Source organism: Aythya fuligula, chromosome 17 (genome assembly GCF_009819795.1).
Source record: "Aythya fuligula isolate bAytFul2 chromosome 17, bAytFul2.pri, whole genome shotgun sequence".
Taxonomy (NCBI): domain Eukaryota; kingdom Metazoa; phylum Chordata; class Aves; order Anseriformes; family Anatidae; genus Aythya; species Aythya fuligula.
The window spans coordinates 7,481,828-7,500,273 of NC_045575.1; the positions used below are offsets into that span (position 1 = coordinate 7,481,828).

Consider the following 18,446-nt stretch of genomic DNA (forward strand, 5'->3'; position numbering starts at 1 on the left):
TAGTGACTGATGGAGGTCATTTCCAGACACCTGGTAACACATCAGCTACAGATCCCATTTGCCATGGGTAATCTCCTGGCCCCTCTAGGCAGCACTTCAGGCCATGTCCTCTGTGGGATGTTGTCCTAGAAGCTCAGATGGGCCATCAGGCTGTGTAGTAGACCGGGGTCAGGCCTTGCTGCAACGTGATCTCCATGTTCCCAGGGTTTTCTTTGAAGACCACCAGCATGATGGCTCGTGTGTCATCCCAGGGATGCTCCAGGAGGGAAGAGTTTGCATGATCCTGGTTTGGCTGTGAGCTTGCTCTGGGGTTATCCAGAAAGGATTCCTCCTTTGGCTGCTACATGGTCCTTCATACAGAAAACCTGGGACTGGACTCTCCTCTGTCTCTTTAAACTAATCGTAGTGCAAGACTGCAGAGGCAATATTAGTGAAAAGGGAACCCCCAGGGACGTGAGAGGTGCTCAGGCTATAGATGGGCCTTACCATATTGTCTCTGATTCAGATTTCCACTTCTGTTAGACCCTGTATTCAATGTAAATATTTGTGTCTTGCAGGTTATCCTCAAAGAAGAGAAGACACAGGTAAGAGCAAGCATGGGTGATCCCTTAGAAATAATAGTTTAATGGTCTTCTCAGGATCTCATGAGGTTGATATTTGCTGGGTGGGGGCAGAAGACACTTCTGTCTCCTGGTGGCTCCCTTGGCTCCCCCATTCCCTGTGGATTTGGGGCTACCCTTGTCCTGTTCAGCCTTTTGTGTCCCTCAGATCCCATAGGAGTCAGATCTCCTGCCCAACCTATGCAGCTAAGCAAGTAACTGGAAATGGCATCTTGGTTAAAAGTATCCCCAGCAACAATCATCCATGTTGTATCTTTCCTGCATCTTTAGCCTTGTTTCTTTTATGGCTTCATCTGCAAAGAGTACGTATCCCTGAGCAGTGTCCATCTTTGAAACCCTCAGACTCACTCACTGCCTTTCCAGTTGTGTACTTTAAGGATGCTCCTGATCCCAGTACATGCATGTACTATTCCAGTTCTCTATGGGAAAGCCAGCAGGAGGGCTGATGGCACTGGGATTTTTTTTATTTTTTTTGTCCAAGCCCATGAGCCAGCTTTGTTAGCAGGAACTGAGACCCCCTGTGCTGAGAGAGAATCATTCATCCCTTTAATTTTTTATTGCACGCTTTTGGGCAATTTAGCTGTAACATTGTGTGTGATTGTGTGGCTCTTTATCAGAACAGAAATCTCTGAATTAATTAGCCATTTCTTATTTAGTTCTTCAAGCCCCAAAAGTAAGAGAAAGGAAGAAAGAAAACACAAAAAACAGTAAGTAGTGGTTCCTGGTACTCCCTGCCCTGCCTGTGCAGAGCTGCAGGGGTAGGAAGCATTTCGTGTGGTGGGTCCCCAGGAGCTAATGCTAGCTGCAGAGCTCTGAGCAGCTCTCTGGATTATTTTGTAGCTAAAACCAGTGATTCTGGTTTTGCTGAAATAGGGAAGGGTTTGTAGAGGCTGGAGATCTTTTCTCTCTCATTTGTGCCACCTGATTCAGGACTTTTTCATGGGAGCAGAAAGCAATGGGGAATAGGGAAGAGAAGGGGTTGTTTAGAGGTGTTAGAGAATGCAAAAATGTGGAGCTGAGGTTCCTAACTGCTCTGGTAAGTGCATAAGAGAAGGATTGTGGTTCTCTTATGGGGCAGACAATCAAGGAGTATGGCATGAAATGTGGTTCCTTAGGGCCAGGAGGAGGGCCTGTAAGCATTCTGTTTTTAATTTCCTTCTCGGTCTTCTCCTGGGAATTGCAACTTGTGGCATCTCACCTGCTTTCAGAGCAAGGAAACAGCTCTGGGGCTGAAGCTGTTTACTCTTAGGCAGAAAGGGGACAGAAGGACAACAACCCCTAGCCCTACTGATGTTACCTTGGTACGCCTTGGGACTGAAGAGATTGGGAATCCAAGAGGAGCACAACGTGCCGTGCTGCTTCCAGAGGCCAGCTGTGTTACAATGCAGAACACCCATCTCCTTTTCTCGATATTTCTGCCTATTCAGTGGTGCACTCACCATTTTTTCCTCAAACTAAGCTGCTACACACCCAGAAGTCTCATAGATTGTTGGTAAAACCGAGGCTTCCTAGATAATTGGTGAAAGAAGGCATCTCCCATATGCAGGGTGGTGCTGGCCAAGGTGCAGTAGCCTAGCAGTGTGGTTAACACAAAGGTTGGATGCCTTGCTGGAGTGCACTGACCAAGGGGAATGAGAAGAGCTGATTCCTTCTTGGTTTATCCCCAAAGAGCTGCTAGAATTGCTCTTTGGGGATAAACCAGCCAGGGCTCTTTAGCCTCCATCTTTCAGCTCACAAATCAGAACTGAGTCACTCCTGGTTTCTGCAAAACTCCCCATTGCTCCCAGGGGTGGATTGGAGAGAGCCTGTGAGCAAACGCAGATCAGGATTTTTTGTACCATCGCCCTGCTTTGGCTTATCTTTGTGTTGAGCAACTGGTTATCTAAACCACATGGGACCAGTTCATCCTTCCTGCAGACAGAGAAAAGTCTTAAACTGGGAGGGAGTGGTGCAGAAGGTGAAGAGAAAATGGGGATTTTTACACAAATCCACTGTGTGAGGGAGAGATGTTTAGTATCCCTGACTTCATCTGTGCAGAAAGAAGGAAGAAAAATCCCAATTTTTTTTTTTTTAATTGAATCATAGGGTGTAAAAAGCATCAGAGGAAACAGCCAAGTGGAGTTCAAGCAGTTGCCCTGGTGGTTGCCCTTTTGTCTTAGGGGAGATGCTGTTCTCAAGCAATTGATTTGCTAAGTTTTCGTGGTGCCAGACTGCTAAATGCTGTCCAGTCAGGTATATTAGCAGTGTCAAGGAGTGGTGCAGCGTGGCCATGAAAGCAGGCTGTTCCCATCAGCTAACCCCTCGTTAGCTTTGCCTGCTGGCACAGCAATACCCGGCTGAGCAGATGGCTGCGCTACCAGACCAAAAATACCTGCTGTGATGGGCACTGAGCATGATGAGAAGGAATAGGCACTGAAGGTGACACAGCCTGCCACCCACGTCAGCCTACTCTGTGTGTGCAGGGCTCAAGCTTTTGGCAAGGGCAACAACAGCCCTTCAGTAATGGGGCCAGGTAAGCCGTCAGTAATAACCCACGTGGAGCAGCAGGACAGTGAACTGGGCTCTGTGTGCACATTTTGCTGGTCCCTGTTCTGTGGCCCTGTAAAGAAAGGGGGCAGCATGACTGGACACCTATGAGCAGCCAGGTAAAAGGGTCCTGTGCCCGCAATAGGGCAGGCTGCAGTTAGGGAAGCTGTCCTTCATGTTCATATAGCAATCATAAGAGCATCCTATAGGACTGGGCAGACCCTCCCACCTTGAGAAGGTGGGGAAGGCAGGCAGGTACTAAGTGTTCTGTATTATTTGGAACATGGCCTCTTGCATCTGCTGTTTAGAAAGGAGCCTGCACTGCAGAGAGGGGCACAGCAAGAAAGGGGAGGGTTTGGGCTTTGCAATGGGTTGCCCAGAGGGACTGTGCTCCCACATCAAAGCTTAGCTGTGGGAACATCCTGGGCAGTTCCCTGGCTGTCAGGGCAGCCTGCAGGATGAAGGGAGAGTAGCTGACAGTTCTTTAAGGTCTTGAAAGCAGAAAGGATTGGTGCTGTGCTGTGTTCCTGCATGCTAGTCCATAGATCTTCCTCCAGCAGGCTATGGGGGCAACCTAATAGCTTGTAGTTAAAATGCAAGCATAGATCTCAGTAAGATGGCTTGCCTGAATGTCGGTGTAGCTGTGAAGGGATGGAGAATTTCTCATGCCTTGCTGTGCTGCACCATGTCTCATGCACCAATCTCTTTGGCTTAAAGTGCAGCTCTTGTTTTTGATTGAAATGACTTCAGCCTCCACCTGCTGCCTCTTGCAGCCCCCAGTCTGCTGTCTAACGGTGGTTTTCCTCTCTGCCTTCTTAAAGCTCTCGTGGGCGCACCCGGAAAGCTCATCGCCATCGCCACCGCCACTCTCGCTCGGAGAGCTCCGACTCCTACTCCCCGAGCTGCCGCAGCAGGTAACGTGACCGCTCGCTGAGCTCAGGGCTGCAACAGCTCGTGTGATCCATGAGCTCTGCACAGAGCCATGTCCCGTTCTGCTGGGACACCGTGTGTTGAGCTGCTTGCGCTCTTGGCCATAAAAGAGAGGGTTTTGGCTCGAGGAGCAGTGGCTTCAGCTTCTTAGTCCAGCAGTCACTTCTAATCCCCGTAGCTGACGCTCAGGCAGTGACAGCTGATTTCAGCCCAGTCTGCCTTCCCAGCCCAAGGGCTCTGTGCTGCTGATGTCCCAGGCAAGCCGTTAAACTTGTTCTTAGCAATGGAAATGTATTTGCCAATGGCATCTGTATCCACTGCCTTTGACCTGATTTCAGTCTCTGTCCTGTGGATGACAGATGCATCCTGAGGCCAGCTGAGTGGATGCTGGTGCTAGGGCCACATCACTGCGATAGCAAGTTGCATAGCTCATGCACATGAATTTGATACGTGTTCTTTGAAAGCACTTGACTTGATGAGCAAACCACCCCCTCTCTCCCACTCCATTCCAAATTACTGAGAATTTTCTCATGAAAATTTGATGATGATCAGTGCAGGGAGGAATGCAACCTGTAATAGGTGAGATCTTCATGCAAGAGAAGATTGTCTTTTCTTGGAGGTGTATTGACATAGGAACATTCAAGCTGCTGGGAAGCACAGCTTGTCTTGAGCCACCATAAAATTACGAATTAGAGCTGAAATTTGGCGTTAAGGTCCGAAATCCAACCCAAGTTTCCTGGATGCTAAATATATATATTAAAAAAAAAAAAAAAAAGTAGAAAAGCAAAATGTTCCTTTTCTGTCCATCGTGACTCTACAGAGGAGTCATGTGGAAGGTTTCCTCCCACACGCAGTGGCTCAGCACAAAGCTGTCAAGGGTTTGTGTGGAGCTGGTAGTGGGCACCACTACAATGCTGAGGAATAACGGTTTGGTTCTCCATGTCTTCTGGAGGCACAGAGCCAGGTCTCGGGAGGAAGGGCGTAAAACACGGCGAAGATGCTCCCAGCACCATTCAAAGGTCACAGCAAAGCGAAGCTCCTCTGCAGAAGTTCAGGCCAACCAAAAAGCCAGCCAAACCCTCCCACTCTACAGCTTCCTGTCTCCCAAGGAAGTAGTAAGTATTACACACCACTTTGCTTGAACTAGCCACAGGAATCTGGGCAAGAAATCTGATATAAAATTTTTATAACTCAATTATAGTGATGTTAGACAAAGTTGGTTAAAACAGTATTATTTATTGATGGTGCTGTTCTCCAATGTATTTAAAGTCGCTCCTTCCTTCAGCACTTTCACATCAAGGGTGGGGTTGGAGAGGGGAAAAACTTGCCAAGACTCTAGCTTATGAATAATGAATTGAGGACATTTAACAAAGAAAAAGTGGCCTCCAGCAATGATGTTTTACAGGGTTGTGTTTATTATGCGGTCTTTGCTCAGCTGAATGTGAACTTAATTCACTGGTCTTCATGTCCGAAAGTTTAGTCCTTCAGGGGAAGAAAAGGAATCAAACATATATAAAAGAAACATTTACATTTAATGAGTTGGGGATTATTGGCAGGGGATGTTATCTGACCATCAGGGTCCTCCTAGGATCACTGTTGCTCTGGACTGACAAGCCCAAGGACCAAATTGGGAACTTATGAGCAGCTCTCATTGATGCTAATGGGAACTGCATGTGCAGCCAAGGGGAAAGTCAGGCTCAGTGCCTTGGGATGTTTTTCCATATACATGGAAAGACATGATATAATACATGCCATAGAACTGAGGGAGCAAACGACAGAGAAATATTAGATACTGATTGATATGAAATCTTGATTTCCATGGCACATTTCCCCCTTGTTCCTAGTAGCTGCAAAGCAGAGGTGTGATGCCCTTTGATCAGTGTTGGTATCTGATAGGCATTCTGGAGAGAGAAAGTGCTATGTAAGACTCAAGGGATTGCAGAATCTTGTATTTGTGTACGGATGTGTAATGTTAGCAGTGTCTTGAATACATAGTCCTCCAAGCCCCAAAGCGTTATGTAATGGGGAACTGATTTTTCTCCTTTTAAAGCTAGTGCTCAACTGCAAATACTCAGTAGTTACGTCAGGTGTGAGATGGGTAGTCCCAGCCAGAGGAGATGTTTTATCCGCTCACCTGCACAGGTAGCATTCCAATCAAAATACGCAGATCATACACGGATGCGGACAGGCACAAGGTGTCTTTCAGAATTAATTATGTTATATATACATCTACCGAGTATGTAGTACACGTGAGTCACTGCTTATAAAACCATATAAGGCAGAGCAAGAACAGAACGTGAGCACCATACTTAGGTGCATGTCTACGTGTGCACACATGAAAAGGAAAACAAACTGAAGCTTTCATTGCTACAGGCCTGGGGTGTTGCCCTGGGTCTGTTCAGGAAGGTCAGAATGAGTTCACAGGTCCTTTCAAAAACCAGCCAGCCAAAGACTGCATCTTGCCACCAGGGTTTTGTTGGTGGTGTTCAAGCTGCATATTTTACATGCATATTTCAGGTGTGAGTCTGTTTTTTAATTGGTACTAGGTTTCCTCTCTCTGAAGCCAGGCTCCATGAATCCTGTGAGGCCAATTGCCAACTGTTTTGTTCCCAGAGCAAGAGTAAACTCTAATTTAAAATTATAAGAACCTTTAAAATTAGCTAAACTCAAGCATGCTGCGCTCTGCTTTCCACTTGCCTCATTTGGGGTAAATGAGCACGCAAGCTGCAGGGCAGGGGAAATCAGTTTTATAGTTACAGATGCAGATAACGGATGCAAAGCAAAAGTCATCGGGCTGTTGCTGTATTCTTTCTAGCAGGGGTTAATAATACAGGCAAATATTTCAGTGACAAAAAGGTGTCAATAGCTTTACTACGCATACCACTAGTGTCTGCTCTGTTCCCAGAAAGAAGTACATTCTGCTGGGACATTGCTTAAGCACTTGTTGAAATCAAAACCCCTGGTTGAGTGCTGCCTCTGCTTTTTTTTCTGGGTAAGGTCATTAAATACTCAAACTGGCAAGGGAAAAATGGAACGGAAACTTTTAGCCTCTATTAATGCCTATACACAACTGTTGTATGGCTCTCCTTTTTCTGAGTTCAAGGATTGCTCTATAAAGGAGCTTAGCTCTGTCAGAATCTGCATTGAGAGAGTTCTGGAGAGAGGTCTCAGCTCTATGCTCTTGCAGAAAATATTTTTGTGGAAAAATACAGAATTCGGGTCAAAAAAATGCCATGTTTCAGTCCTCAGTGGGCGTTGCTATATCACACCCTGCCCTTTCCTCTGGCCTGAGCTTCCAAACCATCCTTACATGGAGAGATGCATCATGGTATCTCCAGAGGAAAGAGGTTTTGCAGGGAGGATCTTGACACACAGAACAGACCCAGACAGACAATACACAAACTTGCTGAGGTAATGCTATAGCATTTCCAAATCCAAGTTTTTTTAAGCCAGTTTTTATTCTATTTCCTTTTTTCTGCTGACAAGTTGAAGCGCTGTGTGGTAAATTTTGCCTCCGCACGTTGTTTTACTCTTCTATTGGAATGCCCACATCTAACTCAGTCTACCTTTAATTTCTGAGGGATAAACCACACAAAAGAGTGCCCTGCCCATGCATCTACCTTGCTTCTTTCCCTCTTGCCTTTATGTGCAAGCTGATGCATGCATACACAAGCACACACACAAAAACACCCCAGAGTTCCCTGCTGCTTCTGAGCAATGAAGTTCCTAGCTTCTCACTCTAATTTTTCCCTTTAATCACATGCAGCCACAGTAGACACCTGTTGAGAAATAGGGCTGTGGCTCTGTGCCTCAGCATGCTGAGAAACCGTGGGTAATATGCAGCATCTCTTCTGAACGTTAATAACAAACCCCCTAACCTGCTGCAGACACTTTATCCTACACCAACACAGCTGTATTACATGCCCCTGTGCTTTTGGTTGAGCGGCGCAATATAAATACCTGCAGGGTGCAACTTTAATTGCCTTTGTTGTACCTGATGAAGATAGCTGCACTCTGCATATATTTTCCCTGCCAGCTCCTTTACTTTCACTGAAGCTCATTTACAGTGTCACAAATTAACAGAGGCTTGACCCAAATTTTCAGCGAGGCTCAGTGGGGTACAGTTGTTCCAAGGAGTGCTGTTTGTGCTAGCGGGTCTGCAGGAAGGTACAAGCGGAGAAATGTTGCTCAGGGGGTGGGATGCTGTGTGCAGGAGGGTTCAGGGAGTCTTGTAGCAGACTTGCAGCCTGCCTCGCTCTTTCTTTCTTTTTTTTTTTTTTCTTTTTTTTTTTCTAGCCTGGGATTTTGTTTATATAGGAAAAGTTTTTCTTTTAACTGCTGCTTGCTGTGTTTCTGAGAACAAACAAGGCCCTTAAAGAGCTGGAAGGCAAACCCTCCCCTCAGTATGGAAGCTGCTCTCTTTGCTGTTCCATTTTTCCCCCTCCCAGCCAGAGGGCTGAAGTTACGCTGGTTATTGCCTGACAAATGTGCAGCTCAGTGCTCGGTCAGAGGCAGGGGTGCGTGCAGCCACAGGAGAACCAAGCAGTACCCTAAAGGAGCTGTCCCGACACAAACCCTCACCCCAAAGCCATTCCAGCCTGGCCTGGAGCTGAGCTGCGGACCCTCTGGCCTGTGTCACACCACGCTGGCCGCACCCCGGTGGGCGGACGAGATTTTTCGTTGGCTTTTCAGCTGGGGCATCTCCCCTGGGCGAAGGACAGCTCCATGTCCCCGTTGATCCCGAAGGGGACTGTCCCCAGGGAGGCTCACAGCCCCTCGCAGCAGGTGCTGCAGCGTGTGCCGGCAGCTGTCTGCCAGCCCTGGTGGGGAGCAGGGGTCACTGACGCAAGCTTTTTGTGCCTTTCATCAGCGTAAGGCACAGAAAGAGGGAGGGAGGGGAGGCGTTATGCAACCCTGAAAAAAGAAATTAACTCCGCTTTGAAATGAGTTGCAAAACAAGAGAACGAGACCCAAGAAAGAAACCCTCTGGCTATGAGTGAGGCTGTGCCACGCTGCTCATTGATGGGCCTCGGTCCCCTTATGGCTGAGAAAATTTATGGCCCTATCTCTCCTCGGGGCTGTTTGAAGCACAGTAAATGGACTTGTTCAATTTAATTGGAAGACGAGTGGTGATTGTGTTTTTGTAACCTATTAGTCTGCACTGCCTCTTGATCTACGAGCACTCTCGAAATTACCTTCTGAAGTACGAGTGAGGGCCTCGTTTCTGCTCACACCTCCATCTTGATTAAATAGCGATTTGAAACAAACAAAAGCCCCCACGCCCCAAACAATAAGTATATATCCTAGGTTTTCTTGAGGGCAGCAGCAGGTCCCCTGCTGAAAGAAGCAAAGTTCACTGAGATTATTTAATTACTTACTGGGGGGGAGGGAGGGGAAGCCAAATGTTCACACAGAGAAAATTAGATTCATGAAAGACCAGGCTCTTTCAAGACAACCTAGAAAAATAAAAAAGCCATTAGAATTCAGTTGAACTCTGCGCAGTGTTTTCAGACGCGGCTCCTGGTTTCCATTTTGTGTGGCCTGTGTGCCTTTCGCAAGCAGCAAAATGGGACCAGGAGCAAAGCCAAGGCCGTCAGATGGGGAAGTCGTCTCTGAGTGGAGAAGTCGAGCACCTTGAGGCCTGTCCTGGCTGCTGGTGCAGGGCAGGAATCCCAGGCCAGGCCTTCCAGCCCTCGCAAGGTCTGTAGGCTCTATGATTTAATGATATCCATGTGTTGCCCCTTCCCAGAGTGCCGCTACTGCAGCAGTGGAGCTACAGAGGAGCTTGTTGGCCACTCAGTTTTTTGCTAGGTTTAGCAATGTGCTGACAACAGGTGTCACTTTGAAGGTAGATTTCAGCGAAGGTGAAGCAAGAGCGTATACCCCAGGTCCCAGAGGCAGCCTTAAAAGCTCTTTTAGAAATGCAAAGAAACAGGTGGATTTCTTGGCTGTGAAGAAATAAAGGCCCTTTGGTTTAGACTGGGGGGAGTAGAAGTGAGGGGTGTCTGCACGTGCAGTGCTGGTGGCCGTGTCCCTCTGAGCAGCCCTATTCCCACCCTGTGTAGCCAGGGAGCATCTCGCATGGTTTTTTACACCCATAAATAAAATGCAGTCAAAAGCTGTCTGCCTTTTGGTTAGGGTTCAGGTATAACGCAAGCCATAAGCCATCTTAAAAAAATAATAATAGAAAAATCTGGTTCCATATCTGAAAGCGCAGTCCTGTCTTTTCTGGGATGCCCCTGGGGAGAGAGCTGTGGTTCAGCCCAAGGGTGCCAATTCCCTCAGAGCTCTGGATGCAGTGTCAGGGCTTCAGAAAGAATTGGTGGATAACAGGAGAGCTGCGTGGCTGGCTCTCTCACGCTCCTTTGACATGAGCATGGCTTAGAGGTTATTGTGGAGCAGAGATGGGAGAAGATGGGGAGTCCCCAGCTCCGGCTGGATGGGATGGGATGAACCAATTCCTGTCCCTCTGTGCTTTATCCCAGAAACGCTGCCTGTTACTAAACAAGCAGCAAGTACTTGGAGATCCTCCAAGCCCAGGTGTTTTCAGAGCACAAGAGTGTTGTGAGCAGCCCTCCTTCCACGGACTGCTCGCTGAGAGCTGCTGCGTGCTCTGGCAGCTCTGCTCCTGGAGCAGCTCCCCTCCGGTTTCAGTCGGTCTCAGTGTGCATCTGAGTCACGCTCCGTGTCCCAGTTAGCACCTCTTAAATTAAATCGAGAGCAACCCCCCTGATTCTTGGCTCAGAATACCCCAGATTTGGGAGGGCACATCCCAGCTCCCCAGAATGGCTCGGAGAGCACGAAGGAAGCAGAGGGAGGGTGCTACGTGCCCCAGAGGACGTGAGGGGGGGGTTGAGATTCAGCACTGACTGTTTGGAGTGGGGGGAACCAAGCATACGTGTCCACACTGCAAATCCTGGACCAAAAACTGGGTGGGAGTTAGGACAGCAGTGAAAAAGGAGGAGGCCACACAAGGGTGCAGTCATGCTAGGTCCGTGTTTGGCCCTAATTTTCCCCATAGCAAGAGCAGGCGCTGGCACTAACGTAGCCCCACTGCCCAGTGCTGGTAGGTTCCTGGCCTGGCTCTAAAAGACATGAATAAAGTTAAAACTGAAAGGTTAAAATATTCAGATGATGTAGACCCCCCAGTGGTGCTCAGGGTCCCAGATGACAGCCCTGGCCGAGGCAGCCACATGGATACGGGGTCCTTGCTCGCCACATCAGGGTCAGCAGCCCACCAAAAACCATCCCGGGTATGGCTGAACACCACAGCTGGCAGGAGCAGGGCTATCCCCCATCCCAGTAGCTCTCCAAACCAGCAAAACAAGGGGGATATTTTTCCCTCCTCTACTTTATTTTATTTTTTTTGCTTCTTCCTTCAAGCTGCTTTTGCTACTTCAATGTCTCTGTGGGCCACCAGGAAACCCGAGGGGATTTAGCGCAAGCCACGACTTTTCAGCACAAGCGAGCAGCCTCCGGGAGCAGGCTGGTTAGCCTAATTTAAACCAGAAGGAAACAAAAATGAATAATAAGTGAGACAAGCAAGCAGACAAAAAGCAGGCTTGACATTTACATAGCGGAGTCAAGTGAACAGTTGGCAGTGTGGATTGAAGAGAGGGTTTATGTTTTTTTCATGTAATTTGAGACTCTAATGATGGACTTATGTTGCCCGCTCTTCCTTTTTTCTTACACCTTACCTACTAAAGGAGGAGTTCTTGATGGGTAAGTGGATGCTATCCGCAAGACACCAGGGAATTTATTAGAGGTCACTTGAGCGCATTAGCTGTATCTTCTTCAGGGGGAAAAAAGCACACAAAGAAGTGTCTGTATACCTTTTATTTCCAGAGGGTTTTTTCTTTTTTTTTTTCTCCCTCCCCCCATTTTTATTTTATTATTATTTTTTTTAATTTTCAAAGTGCTAAGCTTGTTTATTTGCCAATTTTTATATGTACAGAAGCCCTTGATTTGATTTGATTTTTACCTTAGTGACATTTATTCACCCTCTTTATTAAGGAAGCTTTTTTTAAAAAAAAAACACTCATTTAAGAATGTTTCCTTTTTTTCCCCCCCAAGATTTATGTAGTTTATTTCTATGTATATTCCTTTTTTTTTTTTTTTTTTTTTTTTTAGATTTCCCTCCTTTTAGGTTATATAAGGGCTTTTTCCTCTGTTACACCCTTTTTATTTAGTTAGTTACTTTGTTTGGTTGCCCGTTTACTTTGTTGAACTCTTTTGTTTAACATGAATCGCATGCTGATACTCTTTGCATGATCTCTAAATCTTTCCGTTATCATAGCAGGGGGAAAAGAAGTTTCTTCTTACTGTGGATTTCTTTCAGGGATATGTGCTTTTGTTTTCTTCTCTTTCTTCTATTTCTTTCTTGCTTTCTTACTTTGTTTGTTTCTTTCCTTTCCTTTTGTTTCAGTGCATCATGATGGTAAAATTTCTGGGTTTATTAAAAAAAAAAAAAAATCAAAGTAAAACCAGAAACAATCCCCCTTAAAAAAAATGTTCAAACAATGCCACATGGCTTTTTTGCTTTCAGATCTCTCAGTCAGGGTCTTCTGCTGACCTCTTTACCAAAACAGACAGCCCGCCGGGCAACCTAGCCAGCCAGAACGGAGAGTATCATGAATATGACTCAGGAAACGATACTTCCTCCCCTCCCTCCACTCAAACGAGCTCATCCAGGTCCAAGGACAGCCAGGAGAAAAGAAGTCTAGTCCATGATGGCTTTGGCCATGCCTTCTCGTCCGGGAAGCCCAAACTGGCCAACAGTGATAACAGCTCTGATTCAGGAAATTCCTTCACCAGTTGCTTTTCCCAGACCAAGACGACAGCTTTGGAAAATCTATCTCCAGATGCCCAGGGACAAGACCGAAGGTCAGTGATTACCAGCAGCTGCTGCTGGCAGCCAAATACCTGCTACGGCGTTGCTCTGTATCTCCTGCCTGCTTGCCAGTTGCGGCGGTGAGCTGGCAGGGAGGTTTTTGTGGTCTGGAGAGAGTTAGATGTAAATCAGACCCGCGGTCTTGCCAGTCTGGAGTCGGGAACCCAGCATTGAGCAATGCTTTAGCCCGAGGAGGAAGATGAAAACGCAGCCATCGCATCCCTGGGCATTGCCCATGCCTGCTCTTCTGGTGTTAATATGGCTTATCTGGGGTTTGGCCCCATGCAGAGCAGTGTCCTGAGCACAGCCCTGCTCTGCTGGACATGACCATGTCATTGGGCCTTCTGGGCAAATTCTGGAAAGGTGCCTGAGGGGTTCCCTTGCAAATTATTTTACCGTGGGGAAGGGGAATGGGGTTCATTTTCACTAAAACCATTACAAGCTGTTTTTTCACCTGTCCAATTGAGACAAATCCAGTCTGTCCCTTCCTGCCTCCTTCAGGACTGGTCCTGGGTGACCAGACAGCATTTTGTGCACGTGGGGATCACAGGGAGAGGCAGGTGCTGTGCTGGCTGTGGGATAACAGCAGCAGCTCTGTGTGTTGGTACCACAGTGCTGCTGGAGCTGGGAGCTGGAGTCAGACACAGTCTGGTGCCACAGGACATCATCAGGAGAGGGACAGAGGTGCCAGCCTCCATCACTGCCTCCCTTTCCTGGGGATTTGCCCGGTGATGTTGAGGATGAAGGCGCTGAAGCACAAGGACTGGTACCCAAGGCTGGGCTCAGGCAGTGGTGTTAGGGAGCGATTCCAGGCCCTCAGGTCTTAAACACCAAAAATTAGAGCCAGGCTGTGGTCCGGGAGCGGGAAGGAGCCAGGGGAATTGGTATTAGGAAGAATGAATCCTGAATTTTCAGTCAGAGGATAAAATTTTGAGGCCCTATATACTTCTCACACCGTGACTCCAGTGGGATAACTCTGCCTTCGCATGGGTGGAGCTGGAATTGCAGCTGGCCACTGCTGTTGGTAGGCCAGCCCCAAAGCACAGCCAGGACACTTCTTCTGGAGGTACAGGGATTCACACAGGCCTCTCAAAAGGCAGCGGGACGTGCCTGCTCACACTGCTGTGCAGGCCCGCACCTCTGGCTGTCCTTGCTGTAGGGCTTCTCCTCACCTTGCTGCCTCCCCAGGCCTGCAGGACACGGGGCAGAAGAGCTGCCTGAGATCTGGAGGCTGAGCTCTTGTGCTCTGACAGCAGGAGCCTAGGGAACCAGGAGGTTTTTATCCCCTTTGGGACTGGGAGGATGGGATTGTTGTTAGCTCATGTAAGCCATAAGCCACGGCTTAACTGAGCACCCAAATATATATGTTTTCAGAGCGTGCCTGTCCTTGTGTCTCAGCTGTTCAGAGGAGAAGAAGCGAAATTTGTCCCCGTCCCCAGCCCCCAGCTCCCCGGCAGGGCCATGCTCCCGCAGCGAGTCGTACAGCAGCACAGGCAGGTCCTCCCCTGGCTCCAGCCGCTCCAGCCGCTCCCGCTCCTCACACCACAGGGCCTCCCCCAGGTACTCCCGAAGCAGGTCCTGCTCTTCAGGGAAGAGGTAAGGCCAGTGCAAACAGCTGTCTCTGTGACCCTGGGCAACGTCCAGCCCCTTGCAGGCTGTCAGACTCCTCAGGGAAGTGGGTGAGAGGGTTTTTGTCTGTGTATAGAGAGCCACATAGCTCCTGCAATATGGGACATCTCTTCCCCCCATCAGCCAAGATTAGGAGGAGTCTGGTACTGTCTCACCTTCCAGCATCTTTAACTCATACATTTATTCCCTATCCCCAGGTCTTCTTCACGGTCCCCCAGCTATTCCTCCAAATCCTGCAAAAAAAGTCCTGGAAGTCGGAGTTCAAAGCCTCGCCGGAGCCCCAGTTACTCCCGCTACAGCCCCAGCAGGTACAGCTGTCTGCATGTGCTAATCGCTGCCTCATGCCTCCCCACTGCCTCCATTGCTTGCTTGTGCTCCAGCCTGGTGCCCTCTGCCAGCCGCAAACTGCTCCCCAAGCTTCCTCGCTGGGTGCTTCAGGCACCCCAGTACTTCTCAGCAGAGTGAAGGGGGAGCAGGGAGACACAGAGCAAGGTTTATCTCTGTATGTTATGTTGGCCTGCAGCCCTATGGAAATATCTTCCTGTTTATTGCCCCAGAGCTGGTGCTGGAAGCAGAGGACAGAGCCCAGCAGCGAGCCTTTCGCTTTCTGTGGCAAGAGGGGATTTCCTATTGCTGAGGAATACCCACCCTGCATTGATTCAGGGGAATTTCACCCTGAAATGTCCCGCTCTCAGGGCAGGGAGGGAGGCTGGTGTACCCCCAGCACTGAAGCACCGCAGCACCTCATACTCAGCGGCTCTTCCTCCGCTCTGAGCTGCTGCGAAGGACGCGCTGCCCGGCAGGGTGCACAGATGGCTGCCTGGGGATGTTTGCCAGGGCCTCGTGGAAGTAGGAGGTGCCTCACAGGAAAACCCGGGAAGCTCCGGGGCTGTGAGCAGTGGGCAGAGCGTTAGGCTCCAGCCGGGTCTGCCCGTGGCTTCCATCGTCCAAGAAGCCCACAGAAACCAGCAGCAAGCCCCTGCGGCGGGGCTGCGGCCCTTGTCAGAGAGAAATCTTAGTGCAGCAGGGAAAGACGTGCAGCAGGGAAAGCTTTTCAGGGCTGCGGCTCTGCCAAAGAGGTGTCAGGCCCTGAGAAGTGTCCCTGCTGTGTGGGCAGATGCCAGGTACCCTCGTGCTGGCGCTCGTTCAGCCACGCAAGGGGAAGCACGGTCCAGGCGGCTCTGCTCACTCCACACCCTGCAGGAGACACGCATCTCACAGCTCAGCCCCAGAGATGCCTTTGGGCAGTTTTTTTTTTTTCTTTCTGGTAACATCTCTGCGGCTGAGCATACTGTGAACATTTGGCACCCTTAAATGTTACATTCCCAGGGCTTGATTCCTGCAAGCTGCGACAGTCCCTGCTCTGCCGTAGGAGAACGTTTCCTGTGTGCAGGGCCCGGGCTCCTGCTCTGTAACGTCGCGCTTTGCAGATGGCAGCGAGCAGGGAACGGGGTGTATGAAATCATCCGTGTACCGCAGAAGGGCCTGTGCTGACGTGTACGGGAGTTTAACAAAAGATAAAACCATAGCAACCCCGACACTCCTTCTGGCGAGCCGTGCGGCCCTGCAGGGGTACCTGGGGCCCTCGGCGCGCGTGGGGCCCGCTGGCAGGGCTGTGCTCGCCTGGTTTTGCAGCACAGCCAGCAGGAGCAGCTTTAGCAGAGCTGTGGAAATACCAAGTGCAGCTACAGGCATGGGTACAGGGGAGCCATCTTAGCTCAGCAGCGTGGGACAGCCGGGAGACTGCTGAATCCTCCAGGCAGCCCAGAACTGGTCGGTGTCTGTCTGTCAGGCCCCACAAGTGTCTCACTGCCCAGCTGATTGCGTGTGCGGGGCTGATGCCACCAGAGCTCTGAGCTTTAGGGTGCTCCCTTTTGGAGCTGTGTGCCTTTCTGGGTCATTTTCTGTGCATTCAACCCCAACGCAGCCAACTGCACCCACACGAGCCCAGCGCTGACTGTTCCCAACCTTTCCTAGGGACCGTGAGCGAGAGCACAAGTATGGCTCCAGTGAGAAGGAGTCGCACAGGGAGCGCGACCGGCGGCGGCGGTGCTCCTACTCGCCCCTGAGGAAACGCAGGAGAGACTCCCCCAGCCACCTGGAAGCGCGGCGCATCACGAGGTACGGGGACGTTCTGGGACACCGGCCTGTCCCTTGGAGGGAGGCAGGTTCAGCAGTCCCTTCTGGGGGACGTGGGATGTTCTCTGGTCCCAGCCCTTGCCCGTGGAGGTTGCTCCAGCAGGAGGCCGGTTCCCCTGAGCCTGATCAGCAGGCCCGTCTGCCACTCCTAGAGCTTCAGGATTTCCAGCTAGAGGCAGAGAGAGGATGCAGGGGTCTCGTTTACAGCCACTGAAGAAAAAAGGCAGATGAAGTCAGAGCAGGGACTTGCCCATCAGATACGAGGTGCATCCCCCTGCAGGCTTTTTGCTTCGCCCTCTCCTGTGGTAGACGTCCCAGGCACAGAGAGCCTGTAACCCTCACGCTGAGGGCTTCTGGGGACAGCATCAGGCAGAGCCCAGCCTCAGACTTGGTGCTTGGGGCGTTCCCCGGGGCCCTGGAAGTGGGTGGCAGGAATCCCAAAGCCTGTCAGCTACCTACTTTATTTCTTTTAAATAAACAAACAAGCCGGGAGGCTGTCAGTACAGCGTAAACGGCACTTTCTGGAGATTTAGGCAGTAAATCTGTCCTGGTGTTCCTGGTAACCCACATCTTTCTGTCCCCACAGTGCCCGCAAACGCCCCATCCCCTACTATCGGCCCAGTCCTTCCTCCAGCAGCGCCAGCAGCTACTCCTCTTGGTACAGCAGCTTCAGCCGCTCCCCCAGCCGCAGCCGGAGCTACTCCAGCTCCCGGACGAGCCGGAGCCGCAGCTGGAGCAGCAGCAGCGGGGAGGGCAGGAGCCGCAGCCGCAGCTCGGGCCCCAGAAGCAGCCGCAGCCGGAGCAGGAGCTCTGAGTCAGGAGGCAGCTCCGACAGCCTGCGGCGCTAGGGAGTGCCGCCGAGGGCTCGCGCGCTGCCGGCACCTCCGAATTCCTGGCATTCTCCACGTCCTTCCCACCTACCCGGCCATCGAGAGCAATCACCCCGATACCGATGCGATGGCAGCACCGGGTCTCCCTTCCCCACTTCGGACAGAGTAAGAGGCCGCCTGCGCACGGTGCGGCTCCTTCGCCGCCTTGCAGAGAGGATGGGTCTGTCCCGGCTCCCCCAGCCGGGGCTGGAAGAAGGGTTGGTGCCCCACGGAGAGCCTGGTACACCAGATCTGCTCCGTCCTCACCAACAGCCCCCATCTCCCCATCGCCGCCGTTCTCTGAGCCACCAGCTGGTCCAAAGGAAGAATTTGTCTCCCTGCTCTTCTCCTGCCAAACCGGTAGCCAGCAGATTAATTTCCCATGGAGGAAGAGACACATTTAGGGAGGAATTTGCTGGGAAGCTTTGGTGATGAGTGGGGGTGACTTGTCATAACCAAGGCAAATATCAGGTCCCGTGGATGTCTCCCCCGGAATTTCTGCCCACTCTGCAGCAGGCCTCTTCCATGCGAATATTTATTTATTGCCAGAAGCCAGTCTCTGCTAGAAGTAGAAGGCTAGGAATCCCTCCTGATGTTAATTCCAGGGGGAAAAAAAAAAAAAAAAAAAGCTCCTGCCTTTTCCTACCAGGTGTGCATTCATCTTTCACAGGGTCATTTTGTTTCCCCCCAGCACTGAGACTCATGAACGTGCTGAGGTCTGAAGCAGATTTGGGAGTGGGGAGTCGGTGCCACAGCGTGAGAGGTGAGGCTGTGGGGTTCCCCTCTTGGAGGCCTCTCCTGCGGTTTGGGGGCAGTTCAGGTTTTTCTAAGGGTTCCTTGATC

General features: G+C 50.2%; 1 protein-coding gene across 1 annotated transcript in view; it reads left to right on the forward strand.

Annotated features, from left to right (window-relative positions):
- SRRM4 (serine/arginine repetitive matrix 4) overlaps positions 1-18,211 on the forward strand; it is a 32,478-nt gene extending 14,267 nt beyond the window's left edge. Inside the window, exons 5-13 of the mRNA XM_032199398.1 lie at positions 558-584; positions 1,277-1,327; positions 3,968-4,060; positions 5,029-5,191; positions 12,622-12,959; positions 14,341-14,562; positions 14,793-14,903; positions 16,573-16,716; positions 17,321-18,211. Of these exons, the coding sequence (XP_032055289.1) occupies positions 558-584; positions 1,277-1,327; positions 3,968-4,060; positions 5,029-5,191; positions 12,622-12,959; positions 14,341-14,562; positions 14,793-14,903; positions 16,573-16,716; positions 17,321-17,582 (1,411 nt within the window). The 3' untranslated portion in view covers positions 17,583-18,211. The remainder of the gene's footprint in view (positions 1-557; positions 585-1,276; positions 1,328-3,967; positions 4,061-5,028; positions 5,192-12,621; positions 12,960-14,340; positions 14,563-14,792; positions 14,904-16,572; positions 16,717-17,320) is intronic.
- Positions 18,212-18,446: the final 235 nt, after the last annotated feature.